Below are 15839 nucleotides of genomic sequence, written 5' to 3'. Positions count from 1 at the left end.
TGCCTCCCAAGTGCTAGGATTAAAAGTGTTCGCCGCCGCCGCCGCCGCCGCCGCCGCCGCCGCCACCACCACCACCGCCACAGACTACACATTTTCCTTGTAATTTTTGAGCGTTGCACAGTGTTGTCTGACTTGCCAAGTATTGTTGAGATAGGGTTGCAGCCCGCAGTTGAAAAGGCAGAGGGGAATGGGGGCTGGGATCTCAGCTGCATCAGGTGACCCTCCCACCCTCCGTTTCCGTCCCTACATGGAATGTTAACAGGCCCAGTCCCTCAAGGGTCTCCTTTGGGTGGTGACAGCTTCCCTGATCCAAGAGGACAGAGTTCCACCACCCACTCCCAGCTCCAAGTGGACAGGACATGCGTCACAGTGAGGACATGGCCAGCCAGAGCCAGCTGGGCTGAAGCCAGGCGTCCCTCAGCTGCCCAGAGGCCCAAGTGTTCAACAGCATCCTGAGCCCGTGAGAGCAGCCACGGTTCCTACGTGAGCAGTGCTTTCAGATCCAACTGCCGCTAGAGGGCAGTAGTCCCTGCATCCACAAGCCTAAGGCACATCCTCTCACTGCCCTCCCGCCTGGAACAAGATGCCACAAGGCAGAAGAGAGGATGCACACTGGGGCAGCCCCTGGGCTTCGAACTACCAGCTCACTTGAGTGGAGCAGAGCTGAGCTGTCCCTGGGGCTTGTAAAAGTGTTAAGATGGAGCTGGGCGGTGATGAAAAACGCCTTTCGTTCCAGCCCTCGGGAGGCAGAGGCAGGCAGATCTGTGAGTTTGAGGTCAGCCTGGGCTGCACAGTGAGTTCCAGGACAGCCAGGGCTACATGGAGAAACCCTCTGAAAAAAGGAAACAAAAGTCATAGGCTTGTCTCAGGTCCCTAGCACTCGGGCACAGTGGCAGAATACTGCTTTCCTGTGGGGAGAGAGGCAGACAGAAATCGTGGGCCCCTTCCTGGGTCATGGGTCTCGGGCAGTCTGGCTGTTTGTAGCCAGACCTGACCTCACCTACAGAGCCCTGTCCCCAGCCTTGCCCTGCATCCCTGAGACACTTCTGTCACTTCTGATTTACTTACTGTGAAGCCCTGGCTGGGGCTAGCACCAAAGCAGTGTGACACCGGAGCCCAAGGGGGCTCATTCGTGTCCCACCACCACCACCAGACTCTTGGTGCCAGAAGGGACCCGAGTGTCACATGATCGGGGTCTTACATGCAGTCCAGCTGGCTCTTGCCACTCCTGGTGGCATCTAGCCCTGCCCTCCCTCCCCACCTGGGGAAGTCTTGTGCTGTCTGCGGCCGTACCAAGGGCCACAGGGATGCTGCTGAGGAAGACCCTGCTGGAGTTGGCGTGTTGTCGTAATAGACATGCGCAGCAGGCTTGTCAGGCTCAGATTCCCAAAGCCTTGAGTGAGCACACTGGAAACAAGGAATATAAACAACACAGAGAAGGGAGGGAGAGAGCAGCTGGGAGGATCAAGAACCATGGCTCTGGGCCCCCTGGTGGCCAAGTCAAAAAGGGAAATGTGGCGGGTTCCTCACTGTCAGTGCGAACTGGCTTCAGGAACCCAGGAGGGAGGTTCCCAGGAGATCAGCTGGGAGAGGCTCTTTTTCACCAAGGATTCTTGACCCAGGTGACCACGGAGTGTCAGTCTTCACAGCAGAAGAGGCAGAAGGGGACGAAATGTCACCTATGGTCAAGCTCAGGCATCCCCTGGGGTTCCCTTGGTTCCAGTCAGAGGTGAAGCACCCCAAATTAGGCAGACTCTGTCCAGGCAGAGAGCTAGAAGGGTACGCTGGGGCCTGTGAAAGAGCTATAGGCCAGGCATCTGGGTATGGGGACCCCATGGCCTGGTGCGGAGCCAGTGTAGCCAGTGGTAGAGTCTGGTGGGAAAGGTCCATGAAGTGCCTGGGACCGAGTCCGTGCTCCGGGGATTTGACTGCCTTGGGGACCGGAGTGGAGAACAGTCTGTAGTGTTCGGGGTATAGGAGCCAGGAAGGTGGGTTGGGGTTCCTGGAAGCACCATATCAGGTCAAGGTAGAGCTGCTAGGCTGGGCAGGGGGCATATCTGCACCCCCCTCGTGATGCCCAGAAGAAAGGCCAGCTTCCAGCCTTCAGTGGACAGAGGTGGGCAGTCTGGCTCCACTGTACACTGTGACATAAAAGCTGTGATACTCAGAGGGACAGTAGGCACTGTCTGCCCATCATTCATGGCTAGGGATGTTCCAACTGCACCATTGCCCGCAATGTGCCCCGAGGGAGAGGTAGGCTAGGCTCTGGTAGTTTTCCAGTGTGTGAGCACCCTAGGATCTAGGCACCGCACACAAGGTCTGGGCAGGTGGCCGCATGGTGAAGGCTGGGGCAGGCCGCAGATCCAGGTCTGTGGGGCTGAGGCCGGGCGGGGGCAGCAGATGGTACCGCTGGAGGAGGCCGGCAAACAGCAGGAAGAGCTCTGTCTTGGCCAGGCTCTTTCCAACGCAGACCCGGCGGCCTGTAAGAGAAACCAAGGCACCATGTAGGATGCCGGGCCTGCTTCTGGAGAGGAGAGGAGAAAGCAAGAGCCGGTGAAGGCACTCCCTGAAGGCTGAGGGCCAGCAAGTTACCGATGGAGAAAGGCAGGAAGGCGCCCCGCTTCACGAAGCGCCCGTCAGCATCCAGGAAGTGCTGTGGGTTGAACTGGCTTGGGGTCGCCCATTGCGTCTTGTCCAGGAGCACTGAGGTCAGCAGAGGTATCACAGGGGTGCCCTGCGGGGTAGAGGGGTCCCAGGGTAGGCTGTTCGTCTTAGAGGGAGGGGAAGGGGTAGAGCGCCACCTGGGGGGGAGTTCCTGCCTCGCACCTATACCACAGGCGAATATGAGACCCAGGAAGTCCCCTGTCCACCCCGTCAGAGGGAAGGGGTAAGTAGGACCCCACCTTGGGAAGCAGGTAGCCACTCAGCCGGATGTCAGCAGCTGTGCAGCGGGGCACGTGGGGCAGGAGTGTGATGTACCGCTGCGTCTCATGCAGCACTGCATTGGTGTAGGGCAGTGCCCGCTGGTCCTCCGGCCGAGGTAGCTGCCTGGGGCCCAGCACTCGGTCCAGCTCCTCCTGCACGCGGCCTGGGCCAGAGGGTGGCACTGCATGGGTGAAGCCCCATCCCTGACCCCTCAGGGTTCCAACCCCCTACCTACCGGGGGGTGACTCTCACCCTGCACGTGTGGGTGCTTAACCATTAGGAAGACTGCCCACTGCAGCGTGGCCGCCGTGGTCTCTGTCCCAGCCATGACCATGTCCAGTGTGCAGGCCAGGACATTGGCCTCGTCAAACATGTCCTCGGGGTCATCTTCCTGCAGGGCAGATGATTAGAACTAGCCTTGAAGCTCTGATCCAACCCCAACCTGTGGACCCACCCAGTCCTAGACCCCAGAGGAGAATGGGTAGAAGTCAGGCTTGGTGAGGGTGGGGGTGGAGGGGTGGAGGGATGGGAGGGGAGTAAAATGGCGTTTACTGAGGGTCCACCCAACCCCTGTGCCCATTCCAGGTAATTTGAGGGGCCAATCTCACAGAGAAGGAGATTGAGACTCCCAGAGGTCCCCAGCAGATGGGAAAGAGCCCTCGGCAGTTCCCCTCCCCCGAGCTGGGGCCGCTAAACCCCTGACGGGCCTCGGGGAAGCCCTGTCCCTGTGCACACCTGGCCCCGCTGAAGCAGAGCCTCCAGGTAACTCCGCACGGGGCCGCCACTTGGCGAGGGTGGTCTATGCGCCTCCAGGAGGGTTCTCAGGATGGCGCGCACCTCCTCGATCTTGCTCAAGACAGGCCGGTGCAACCGCAGCAGAGCCCCGAGGCGGGGGAAGGTGTTGAATAGCTGAGAGTGGGCGGGACAGGGGGTGGGGTAGAGGTGAGATGACGTGCAGTTCCTGTGAGCAAGCTGATCCATCGGCAGGTGCATCGGGCAATGCCGCCTCTGGCCACAAGAGGGCACCAGACCGGCAGTACTGGAGGCTTGCCACCCTCCGGGAGATCCAGGGGCCAGGAGGGAATCTCGGGGTATTCAGGAAGGAGCCAGCTGACCTGATGTACTTGGATGGCTCTGTCAAGAGCAAGAGTAATGGCTGCCTAGGGACCTAGTCCTTTCTATCATCGCTGGGCGGGAAGGGCAGAGGAGGGATGGCTACCATGAAGAGGGAGTCACAGCTATGGGGCTCACGGGTCTTGGGGAGGGACAACATTCGGCTTACAGTAGAGTGGATCTGGTGCCAGTAGGTATTCATAATTCCAGCTGCTCCTACCTCGGCAATTGCTGGTGGGAAATGCCGCCTATTGCTCTAAAGTGATGAGGACCATTCCTACTGCCCGAGCTATGGGGGGGACCCCACCTCCTCCATCCCCCAGGGAGTGCTCTGAGGTTGAGCTCACCGCTTGCTCTGACCACATGGGTGGGAATCCCAAGCTTGCTCACCACAGTGGCTGCTCCTCCTCAGCCCCATGGGGCCTCATCCTGAGCCAGAGCCCAACTGTAAGGGCTATGTGCTGGGAGCCGAGTGCCCAGGCTTCAGTTAGGAGCACGGTGGCCCTAAACCAGGACTCTAAACTTTAGGGCACTGGACATAGGAAGGGCTGATTTTTGTGATTTCTGTGATGAGGAGCATGTGGTCAAGAACACCTTTAATCCCAGCACTCAGGAGGCAGAGACAGGTAGATCTATGTGAGTTCAAAGCCAGCCTGATCTATAGAGAGTTCCAGGACAACCAGAACTATATAGAGAGATCCTCTCTCAAAAAATAAACAAAAGGGGCTAGAGAGATGGTTTAATGGTTAAGAGCACTGACTGCTGTTCTAGAGGACCCAGGTTCAATTCCCAGCACCCACTTGGCAACAGACAATTGACTATAACTCCAGTTCCAGGGGACCTGACACCCTCACACCAATGCACATAAAATAAAATTTAAATAAATGAATAAAAGGTGCTTGGGTGTGAGGGACCTGTAGGACGTGGGTCCCACAATACTGTGAAAGCCCCCCCTCACCTTTATCAGCAATATCTATTGCTGTAGGGGTATGAGGGTGCCCCGTCTGCCAAAGAGCATTGGGCTTGGTTCCCATGCAAAACATGCCAACCAGTGGCCAATGTCACACATCCCTTGTTCATTTTGTGTTTATTTTCTCTTTTGAAACAGGGCTCGTGTTGCTTTGGCTGCCCCCGGACTCACTATGTAGCCAAGGATGACCTTGAATTTACAATCCTCCTGACTCCAGCTCCAGAGTGCTGGGATTATAGGTGCTCCGCTTGTGTGGTGCTCGGGATGGAACCCAGGGCTTCGTGCATGCTAGGCAAATGCTCTACCAATGAAGCCATGTCCCCAGCCCCGGGGCTCCTGTTCAAAGGGTGAAGGCTGACAGCAATGGAAATGAGAAGAGTGTAGGGTGCCAGCCAGCCCCGACCTCGGGGTCCAGAGCTGGCCCCCACACCCAAGTTCAGCAGGGGCTCAATTCCCTGTGGAGTGGCGGCCTCTCACCTGTATGCCAGGCGAGCCCAACAGGACCATGACCTGGTCGATGAGACTCAGCAGGGACACGAACACAGGGTCCTGGTAGTCAAAGCGCTGGCCGAAGAGGAGTGTGAAGGTGATGTTGCAGGGTGCCCAGCCCAGCAGGGCCAAGGGGAAGGGCTGGCCTAGAGGTCGGGGAGGAAGACAGGCCTCAGGTGGGCAGGGATGCCAGGGAAGGGCATTCCGCTCCCCCACTCACCTCCATAGCTGTCCAGCTGCCTCTCAAGGCAGGCCAGCTCCTGCAGCACCTTGCCCACCATGGGTGGTTGTCGCACACCCAGGCTGTGCAGCGTGCGCACCGTGAATTGGCGGGCCGCCCTCCAGTGAGCTCCAGAAGAAAAGAAGATGCCTGTTGGGTAGACATGAGCCATGAGTGCCAGCCACGCCCCATCCTGATGATGTATGTGGGGATCAGGGGGCCCAACTAGGGGCCCCAGGCTCAACTCCAGGCCCCTCCCATTCAGAGGTTACCCTTGGTCATACCTCTTTGGGCTCGTAATGGACTGATCCTGTCCCTCCCCAGCACCAGCCCCAAGAGGCCAAGCCCCATTCCACCTATCGGGGAATCTCAGCGCCCACCTACCCCCACCTCGCTGGATGTGCTGGAAGATGGGGATTGGGGGTCTGTCGGCCAGCTCATGCCTGGTCCCAACCAGGGCCTCCTTCACCACCTCATAGCCTGACAACACCACCGTCTTCTGAGATCCCAGGTGGACAGTGAACACTGGCCCGTAGCGTTCTGAGAGCTGGTAGGGACAGACGGGCATCAGACAGGCAGCCCCCACCCACCCTCCCAGAGCTGGGGTTAGCAGGACAGCAGTATGGTAAACCACCCCAAGAGCCCCTCCGGTCTCCCCAGGAGGGGCGCTGGTCAGACTGCCATCTCGTCATTTCAAAGACAAAAGGAAATTGAAAATGGGAAAGCAGGAGTTGAATTTGTGTGGGTCTCACCAAGAGCCGTGGCTGGGCCTGCCTGATATCTGATCCCCAGAATCAGGCCTGAAGGAGGGCCTGAGCCCCTGAACCTAGTTCCTGAAGCCACATGGAGTCTAGCCTGATCCATCCTAGGAAAGGCGAGGGCAGAGCCACTTCACGTCAGGTCTGTGGCCGTGTGGACTTCTTGGCAAACAAGAGTTCCCCGGACAAAGTTCAAGGACCTCTACCCCACCGAGTCAGTCAGCCCTGGCTAGAGGCAGTGCAACCAGCTTACCCTCACCTCTGGGTCCTTGGGAGAAGTCACACCCCAGGAACACCCCTCTCTGCCTCCCCAGACAAGCACTGCTGCATGATCTGCAGCCATGCCCATTTCGGTCACTTCTAGACAGGTCTGCCAGCTTCTTCCTCACTGTCCCACGCAGGCTTACACACACACACACACACACACACACACACACACACACACACGCACACGCACATGCACACACACACACGCACACGCACACGCACGCGCGCGCGCCTCACAGAGCCCACCCTGCCCACCACTCCTGAGCCGTAACCCTGGGCTGCACTTCCTGCCTGTGTCTATTTTCTTTATTTGTATTTGCGGTGCTGGGATAGAACCAGGCCCTTATGCATGCTAAATATGCACACTACAATGAGCTACATCCCCAGCCTAGGTCACCTCTTCCTTCCTACATCTGCTCCCTTGGGATGAGCCTCTGGCCTCCTGTATCCCCCCACTGGCTTCCCTTGTCAGAGCTGGGACTCGGACACCGTCCAGGCTGTGGAATGACATAGGACTGCCCACCCTACCTCCATCAGTGCCCGGTCCTGTTGGGTCACACCCAGCAAATGCAGGTTCCCCAGGAATGGCAGAGGGCGAGGCCCAGGGGGCCACCGAGGGGCCAGGGAGGGGTCTCGGGCATAGCCCCGGAGCAGCCCCCACAGCCCCAGGAGCAGCAAGATGCCCCAGACACCCAGGAGCAGCAGAGCCATGTGAACAGCTGGATAGCAAACCCTCAGCTCTCCAGGGGCCCTGTGATCCCGGTGCCTTATAGCCATCCTCCCCAGGGCGTGCCGCCACCCCACCCACCCCACCACCCCGAGAATGTGGAACGAGCAGTTTGCAGGGGACAGCCCATCAGGAGGCTTAAAGCTACAGGCTTTGTGGAATGTGGGGTCGCCTCTGTGGCAGGGAGCCTGGGTTGGGGGCTGAAAGAACCTCTGTAGGAGGTGCAGGGCCGAGGCTTTGTGGTCACAGGTTGTCCAAGCCTGGACCCTCTGGGGTCAGGCTTCCAGGATATCCACACCCTTCCATGTGCCCCCAGGTTCCAGTGACATGGCTGGAGCCCATTGTCTCTTCTGTCCCCAATTCTCTGGGAACCTGTTAGTTCTACATGGTCTTCCCATCAAAGCGGAACTTGTGGTTCTTCATCCTGAAGGGACGAGTCCCCTGTGTCCTCAGATTAGATCCGTCAGAAGCAGGACCCTAGAGCCCAGCAGGTGCAGGGCTTCTATCTAACAATGAGTGCCCTGTGTAGCCATCAAGGGCCTCAAAGCCCACGGCCTTCAGAAGCAGCCAGTGTCTCCTGAAGTCGAGGGCACTCGCCCCAGCAACCTGGAGTAAGGGGCAGGGCCACCCAGACACTGAGGGGCCATCTAGCAGACTGTGTACAGACACAGCAGGTGGCCAGGTTTACAGCCCCAGCTGTCTGGGCCCTAATCCTGTCTCTTAAACCCCGGTGGCCTCACTGGGGAGGAGGTGTCCCCGTGAGAAAGGGCTGTGCGGGGCGGGCGGCTGTTGGCACCAGAAGTAGCTGGGCTGCTTCCCGCAGCCTGCCTCAACATGAGGCCCCTGGAGTCCTGTCCCCCCTCCACACGCTCCAGCAGGGCCCCTCACCGTGGGGCTGTCCCCTGGGGTGTCATCCACGCCCTGCACAAATGCCGAGCTGAAGCAGAGGCAGAAGTCACCCCCATTCCCCGCACCCAGGTCTTGCTCCCCTGGATTGCCTGTAGAGCAAAGCCCAGCCTAGACTGTATCTCCCCTGCACTGGGAACCAAGCACCTCGATTCCCTGGAACAGAATGAGCCTGGGCTGGGACAGCTCCTTGTCATCACCGTGGATGTCTGGGCCATGCTTCAACCAACTGCTACCAAGGCCACTTACTGGGCATCCAAGCTAGGGATCCTTCCCAGCCAGGGAAATCTACATCATTGCTGCAGGAAACACTTATGGAGCACTCTCCCTGTGCCAGCCTTGGCCAGGAGTCAAAGCCGCGGAAATCAGTGGCGGAGGGACCAGAAGGATCCTGCCATCACAATTCCAGGGCAGGACTGGTGGGATTCCGTTTGCTATTGGATATGCATTGGGTGGGTGGGTGAAGTCAAGGCAGTTGGTGTTCTGTGGGGTCTGTACCACAGCTAGTGAGCTGAGATTTGCCTGCCTGTCGGGGGCAATGTGATGTGGAAGGAGGTGTCGAGAACCCAGACAGGCTGGGACAGGAGAGGTGTCAGGGTGATCAGGGCTGGAGTCTGCAGCCCCTCCAGGAGCAGGCATGAGCTCACCTGCCAACTTAAGAGTCCCTATGGCTGCAGCAGAGCTCACCCCAAAGTTGCCAGGTGAGTGAAGTAGTCTGATGTCCAGGCATCGATGGACAGCTCCTCCCTGGGGCCCTAGGGAAAGGCTGCAGCATCCATGCGTGCGCTGTGACTGGTGTGACAGCCCAAATCCTCCTGCTTCTTCCTCCTGAGGGATGGGACTACAGGCGACACTGCCCAGTTACCTTGAGGGCTATTTGGGGGAAGGGTTTTTATTGTTGTTTATTTGATAAAGGGTCTCACATCTCATGTAGCTCAAACTGGCCTTAAATTCTATGTAACTGAGGCTGACTTTGAACTCCTAATCCTCCAGCCTCTTCTTCCCTAGGACTTAGATTACTATTGTGCACCATGACCAGTTAAAAGATTCTGTGTGTGTGTGTGTGTGTGTGTGTGTGTGTGTGTGTCTCGTGTGTCCATATGTGCATGTTCATTGTGAGTGCACACATATGCCACAGCATGTGTGTAGACATCAGAGGATGACCTCTGGTGTCAGTTCTCACCTTCTGCCTTGTTCGAGACAGTCTCTTGTTTGCAGCTGCCTGGGACACACTAGCTGGCCCAAGGGCTTCAGGGATTTCTCTTGTCCTCACCTCCCATCTTGCTGTAAGGAGCGCCGGGGACAACAGACATGGACGATACCACATCCTCTTTTACCTGGGATCTGGGAATCCTCAAACTTGCACATCAAGCATTTTACTCTCTCAGCCATCTCCCCAGCCCCACCTTGTTTATGCAGACAGGATCTCTCACTGGCCTGGAGTTCACCAATTCTGCTAGGCTGGCTGCCCAGCGAGCCCTCAGGGGTTCTTTCCTCTCTGCCTCCTCAGCGCTGTGATCACAAGTGTGTACGACGTGCTTTCTGCCCGGCTTTTTATGTGGATATGGGGATAGAACACTTACAATGTTATCAACATTTACAAAACCACATGCATAGTGCACACGGTCTACTCTGCAGAGAGGTACAGCTTAGCAGATCACTCACTGAGCATGTGCCAGGCTCAGGGCTCCATCCACCAGAGCTGAGAACAAAAGAAAAATATTAAACAGATTCTGATGAGTTTTGGCATGTGTCTGGGCCATTGCCACAATTACACTAGCAAGTATCCGTCACCCTACAGTTTCCCCAAGCCCAGTGTGTCCCTCACCATACATCCATCATTCATTGCTTAATGCTATTTTTAACACGACTGTGTACCCTGAATTAGACACGGGCCTCCTTTGCTGTTTTGGGCGTGGTGGGTGTGAATGTTCATGCTGTTCCTAGCCTTAAGCAGTCACAAACCAATCTGCTAAAGATATGAGGGTAAAGCAGAGGGAGGTGGGCATACCTGTGTGCCCAGCACAGGGGCGGCTAAGGCAGGAGGATCATGAGCTCTGGGCTGGCTCTTCCCATACAGTAAGACTTGCTCTGTGCACACCTGCAAGAGATGTTGCCAAGTAGATTCTGAGCAAAGGGATGCCTGTGTGAAGGTGTGGGGGGTTGTTATTATTTCTTGTGGTGCTGAGAATCAAACCCAAGGCCTTGCTAGACAAGGCCTCTACCACTGAGCCACACCCCAGCCCCTCACTGGGGGATTCTAGGCAGGGGCTCTACCACTGAGCCACACCCCAGCCCCTCACTGGGGGATTCTAGGCAGGGGCTCTACCACTGAGCCACACCCCAGCCCCTCACTGGGGGATTCTAGGCAGGGGCTCTATGAATAAAAAAAAAGAAAGAAAGAAAGGAAGGAAGGAAGGAAGGAAGGAAGGAAGGAAGGAAGGAAGGAAGGAGAAAAAGGAAGGATATGACTTCTCCCAGGTAGAGTGGAGGTTCACTGTAGGTATGAGAGAGCATAGCCGGAGGCAGGGACGTCTGGGAGAGTCCAGAGAGGACATGACCCTGAGCTGGGCCTTGTGAGGAGGGGGGTTGAGAAGACAGGGGAGAGCCAGGAGAGTAAAGGGCAGACAAAAGAGCCGGGTAACCAAAATGGCTGGATTATATAGGGAAGGGCAGCTGGGGGAAGGACAGCCCAGTCCCTGGGTTGGAGGAGTTTAGGGTAGGGGGCGGGGTATGCCAGCCATATTCCCTGTAACAAGTAGGGACTGAGAGATGCTGGGAAACCTGGTGGCCAGGTCTGTTTTGTTATGTTAAATAGGCACCTCAGTTTGTCCGGGGTTTGAGACCTAACGCTCTACTACTGAATTATATCCCCACTTCTACGTTTTTTGAGACAGTCTATGTGTGTAGCACGTAGCCGGGTTGACCATTGACCCCTCCTCCCGACTCCTCCCACAGAGTGCTGCCTGGCCTTGTCGGTGTGCACCATCATGTCTGGTAGCTGTTCTTTTTTTTTCAGTGCTGGGGATTAAATCTTACTTTTACTAAGCTCCATCCCCAGCCCCGGGCTGTTCCCTTTTTACATTTTTATGGAATTTCCCCCACGCCCTGCAAAGGTGTGGCGCCAACAGTCTCCAGCATGGTTACTCAATCCTCCAAGGGTCTGTTCTCATCAGACTTACTTGGGGCCAGGCTGACAGATGCCCCGAGCAATCCCTGTATGCAGAGCTTGATTGGACAGTTCAGGTTACATCTGGCCTTGACCTGATGTGGAGGTGGGTGAGCGCCCACCAAAGATGGCCACACAGATGTTCTTGATCATATGTCCTTCATGTAATGCAATGTTGCTCTCTTTCTTTTTTCTTTTTTTTGTTTTTCGAGACAAGGTTTCTCTGTGTTGCTTTGCGCCTTTCCTGGAACTCGCTTTGGAGACCAGGCTGGCCTCGAACTCACAAAGATCCGCCTGCCTCTGCCTCCCGAGTGCTGGGATTAAAGGCGTGCACCACCACCGCCCGGCCTAATGTTGCTCTCTTTCTATCAGAAGGGGTCTGTATTTCCCACCCTTGGATCTAGAGGCGCTGTGGGGGATACTATAGCACTCCGCAGGCTAGGTCATAAAGAGATATAGTTCCCACCCAGCTTTTAGGCCTTAGTGCCATGCTGGGAGGAAGCCTAGGTGGCCTGGTAGAACCTAGGTGCAGAATACCAACAATCCCAGGACATACCCATGCGCCTGTCATCAGCCTGAGTGGGTTGGTTGTAGTAGGGCATCGGGTCAAAGCTGGGAGTTCTTTCACCACTTGTCAGATACATAAACTGAAAAGTATATATATATATATATATATATATATATATATATATATATATATATATATATATATATATATATATAAATTTATACACACACACACATATAAATCTCAGGGCTGGACAGATGGCTTCAATGGTAAAGTACTTGTGCAAGCTTGAGGACCTGGGTTTAGATCCCCCAGCATCCATACAAAAGCTGGATGGTTGATACATGAGTATTCCTGGTGATGAGCAGTCAGAGACTAGAAGACCCCTAGGGTTTACTGGCTAGCCAGTCTTCTGAACTGGGGTGCCCCAGGGCCAGTAAGAGACTCTGTCTCAAAAGATAGGGAGATGGCTTCATAAGTAAGGGTGCTTGCTGCACAATCGTGAGGCCTGGAGTTCAAATCGCCAGCATCCACATAAAAAGCCAGGCATGGCTGTGCAGGTCAGTAACCCCAGCCCTGGGGGGACACAGACGTGAGATCTGGAGAGCCTGTTGACCAGCCAGCTTTGCCAAAGGTGGTGAGCTTCCAGTTCCGAGAGAGACCCCACCTCAAACCCATGTGGAAGAAGACGCTTGACATCCTGCTCTGGCCTCCATATGTGCACATGCAGGTGTATCCCACTACACACACACACACACACACACACACACACACACACACACACACACACACAAACCTCCCTCAGCTAAACAGCTGGGTGTGGTGGTACACACCTTCGATCGCAACACTTAGAAGCCCAGCAGTCAGGAGGCAGCTCTCAATGAGTTTGAGGCCAGCCAGAGCTGCATAGCGAGACCCTGTCTTAAAACAAAACAAAACCCAAAACAAACAACAACAACAAAGCTCCCACAAGGCAGTAGCCGTTTCCCAGGAATGGCGGGTGAAAAGCTTGCCGTCACGGCCCCGACGCCAGCCTCTGCTGCTTTTTTGGTTCTTCAGAGCTGCCTGACAGAGGTCCTGCCACCTCAGGGACAGAGATGTCCTTTCATTTCAAACAGACAGGGCTGCTTGCTGAGTCATAAAAGCCACCATTGTTCACAGCTCAAAAAAAAAAAAAAAAAATTAATGAGTAACTCAGTGTGTGGCCCCTGGTCCCAGGCATGGAAAAGGTGGAGAAGAGGTGTTTCTATGACAAGGACAAAGTACAGTTTTCCTTCTGGAGTCCCCCACCCCCACTGTGTGTGTGTGTGTGTGTGTGTGTGTGTGTGTGTGTGTGGTATATGTGCACATACGTGTATATGTGTGTACCCCATGCCCGTGTGGAAACCAGAAGAGGCTGCCAGGTGTCCTGTTTTAGCACTGTCCACTTACCGCCTTGTGACAGGGTGTTTGCTGACCCTGGAGCTAAGCTGGCAGCCAGCAAGCCCCAACTCCTTAGTGCTGGGCTTTTAGGCCCGTGCCACCCGGTCTGGCATTTCTTATTTTATTTTTTTGTAGGCTTTGGGGATTTGAACTCGGGTCCTCATGCTTGTACAGCAAGTGCTCTTGCCTGCTGAGCTGCCTCCCCAGGCCCCTTCTTTTTATTTACTTATTTATTTATCTATTTATTTATTTGTTTATTTATTATGTATACAGAAGAGGGTTGCCAGATCTCATTACAGATGGTAGTGAGCCACCATGTGGGTGCTGGGAATTGAACTCAGGACCTCTGGAAGAGCAGTCGGTGCTCTTAACCTCTGAGCCCTCTCTCCAGCCCCCCCCCCCAGGCCCCTTCTTGAGAGGTAAGCTGAACTAGATGTGGAATGGGCTTTCTGGAGGTTTGGATAGGGAAATGGCACCCCTCTGCAAGGCAGTCCATCGGTCTGGACAGCGGAAGCTAAATCCAGCCTTCCCCACAGGAAGCCAGCATGGAATCCAGCAAGGAGACCAATGGATGGCTTTGGAGGGGGACCCAGCAAGGTGGAAGAGGTGGGCTCTGGGGTGGGCTCTGGGCTGGGCTCTGCTGGCCAAGCACCTCTCTGCAGCCCCGGGGAACTGCTTCTTCTACCCAACACTGGAAGTATTAGTGAGGCTGGGGTCTGTCAGAGGACTGTAGAGGGAAAGAGCTGCCCCCCACCCCAGCCGCTATGAGCCCACGGATGCTCCTCCTGCTCACTGCCAGGGTCTGGATGGTTGTGTGACATTTGTGGCTGTGATGGAATGATGGACAGCATCCCACAATCACAGCCAGTGTTGGGAGGCAAGGAGCAAGTGGTCTTCCCCATCCCCCAGCTGAAAAGCAGGGGTTCTGGGGACAGGCGGTACTGCCATAACAAGTCAGTAGACCGCATCCCATTACCACAGAACATTCCTTCCAAAGCCATGTGGCACAGTCCCACCCACCCCCACCCCAGGACCTGATGGCCCCTTCTGAAACAGCATCATGGCAGATGTGAGCAGCCGAGGTTGAAATTGTTTGGATGAGCTGAGCATGGTGGTTCACACCTTTAATTCCAGCACTTGGGAGGCTGAGGCAGGTCAGTCTCTGAGTTTGAGGCCAGCCTGGTCTACAGAGCAAATTCCAGGACAGCCAGGGCTATGCAGAGAAACCCTGCCTCAAAACAAAACAAAACAAAACAGAAAGAAAGAAAAAAAAATTGTTGGGATGGCCTTACCTCAATGTGGCAGTGTCCTCATATAAGGAATTCTTGGACACAGACACACGGGGAGAATGCCACCAGAAGTGGAGGCCCAGAGGGAACATTGTTTCTAGCAATCCAGAATTACCTAAGATTGATAGAACACCCCAGAGGCGGGGTGGGGGGGTGGGGGGTGGTGTCGGGGGGATGGGGACGGGGACGACGGGACACGGGACGGGGGGCGAGGGGGACATGGGACAGGGGGGCGGGGGGGTGGGGACACGACCCTGGGCTCCCAGAGCAGGGAGCAGGGACAGCAGCCCACAATGGCGGCGCTAATGGCCCACACCCTAGGCTCAGACTTCTAGTCTCTTGAACCACAGAAGGTGCCTTTTCGGCGGTTTTGTTTTGTGAAACTGGGTCTTGCTGTGTAGCCTAGGTTTGCCTAAAACTCAGGCAATTCTCCTGCCTCAGCCTCTCCAGCTGGGACTACAGGTGCGAGGCACTACACCCCGATTTAATTTCTGACTGTAAACCCTTGTTTGTGGTGCTGGAGAGATGGCTCAGCGGTTATTAAGAGGAAGAGCACTGGCTGCTCTTCCAGAGGACCAGGGTACCACTCTCAGCAACCCCATGGCAGCTCACAGCTGTGACTCCAGTTTCAGGGGACCCAATACACAGGGGACCCAACACCCGTGGCAAAACAACAATGCATATAAAATAAAAATAAACAATTAGAAAAAACAACAACCACTTGTACGTGCACTGTGCTACAACACCGCCCACAGGAAACTAGCCACCGGCTCCTTTACTGTGCTTTGTGCCTTGATCAGACCCTCTGAGCATATGGGAAACTCAGTCCCTGGCAGACAGCTGGGTGGGATGAAGACCGCGGGGCACAAACTGGTGTCCTCGGGCAAGGGGCTGCACCTCTCTGACTTGTTTGCCCATCGGTACCATAAGATGGCTGAGCTTCTGCTGAGTAGAAGACTGGAAAGCGCCTGACTGCGACCACCACTGCGCCCTTTCAGAGCACAGCGCGGGGCGGGGCCTAGACGGGTGGGCGGGGCTGAGTGGGCGGGGCGGGGCAGGCCCACCGCTCGACTAGC

At 55.8% G+C, this 15839-nt stretch overlaps 1 protein-coding gene across 1 annotated transcript; it reads right to left on the bottom strand.

Moving 5' to 3' along the window:
• Window positions 1-62: 62 nt before the first annotated feature.
• On the bottom strand, window positions 63-7453 carry Cyp2w1 (cytochrome P450 family 2 subfamily W member 1). Its single transcript, XM_006991109.4, has 9 exons — window positions 7271-7453; window positions 6102-6264; window positions 5718-5867; window positions 5486-5643; window positions 3661-3834; window positions 3178-3316; window positions 2904-3088; window positions 2593-2734; window positions 63-2480 (listed from the first exon to the last, which is right to left on the bottom strand). The coding sequence occupies exons 1-9, from the start codon at window positions 7451-7453 to the stop codon at window positions 2293-2295; spliced, it is 1482 nt and encodes a 493-aa protein (XP_006991171.3). The 3' UTR covers window positions 63-2292.
• Between the last annotated feature and the right edge of the window lie 8386 nt (window positions 7454-15839).

The sequence above is a fragment of the Peromyscus maniculatus genome, chromosome 23 (assembly GCF_049852395.1).
Source record: "Peromyscus maniculatus bairdii isolate BWxNUB_F1_BW_parent chromosome 23, HU_Pman_BW_mat_3.1, whole genome shotgun sequence".
NCBI classification, from domain to species: domain Eukaryota; kingdom Metazoa; phylum Chordata; class Mammalia; order Rodentia; family Cricetidae; genus Peromyscus; species Peromyscus maniculatus.
The sequence above is the reverse complement of the archived record's forward strand: the minus strand, read 5'-3'. Positions and strand labels throughout refer to the sequence as shown.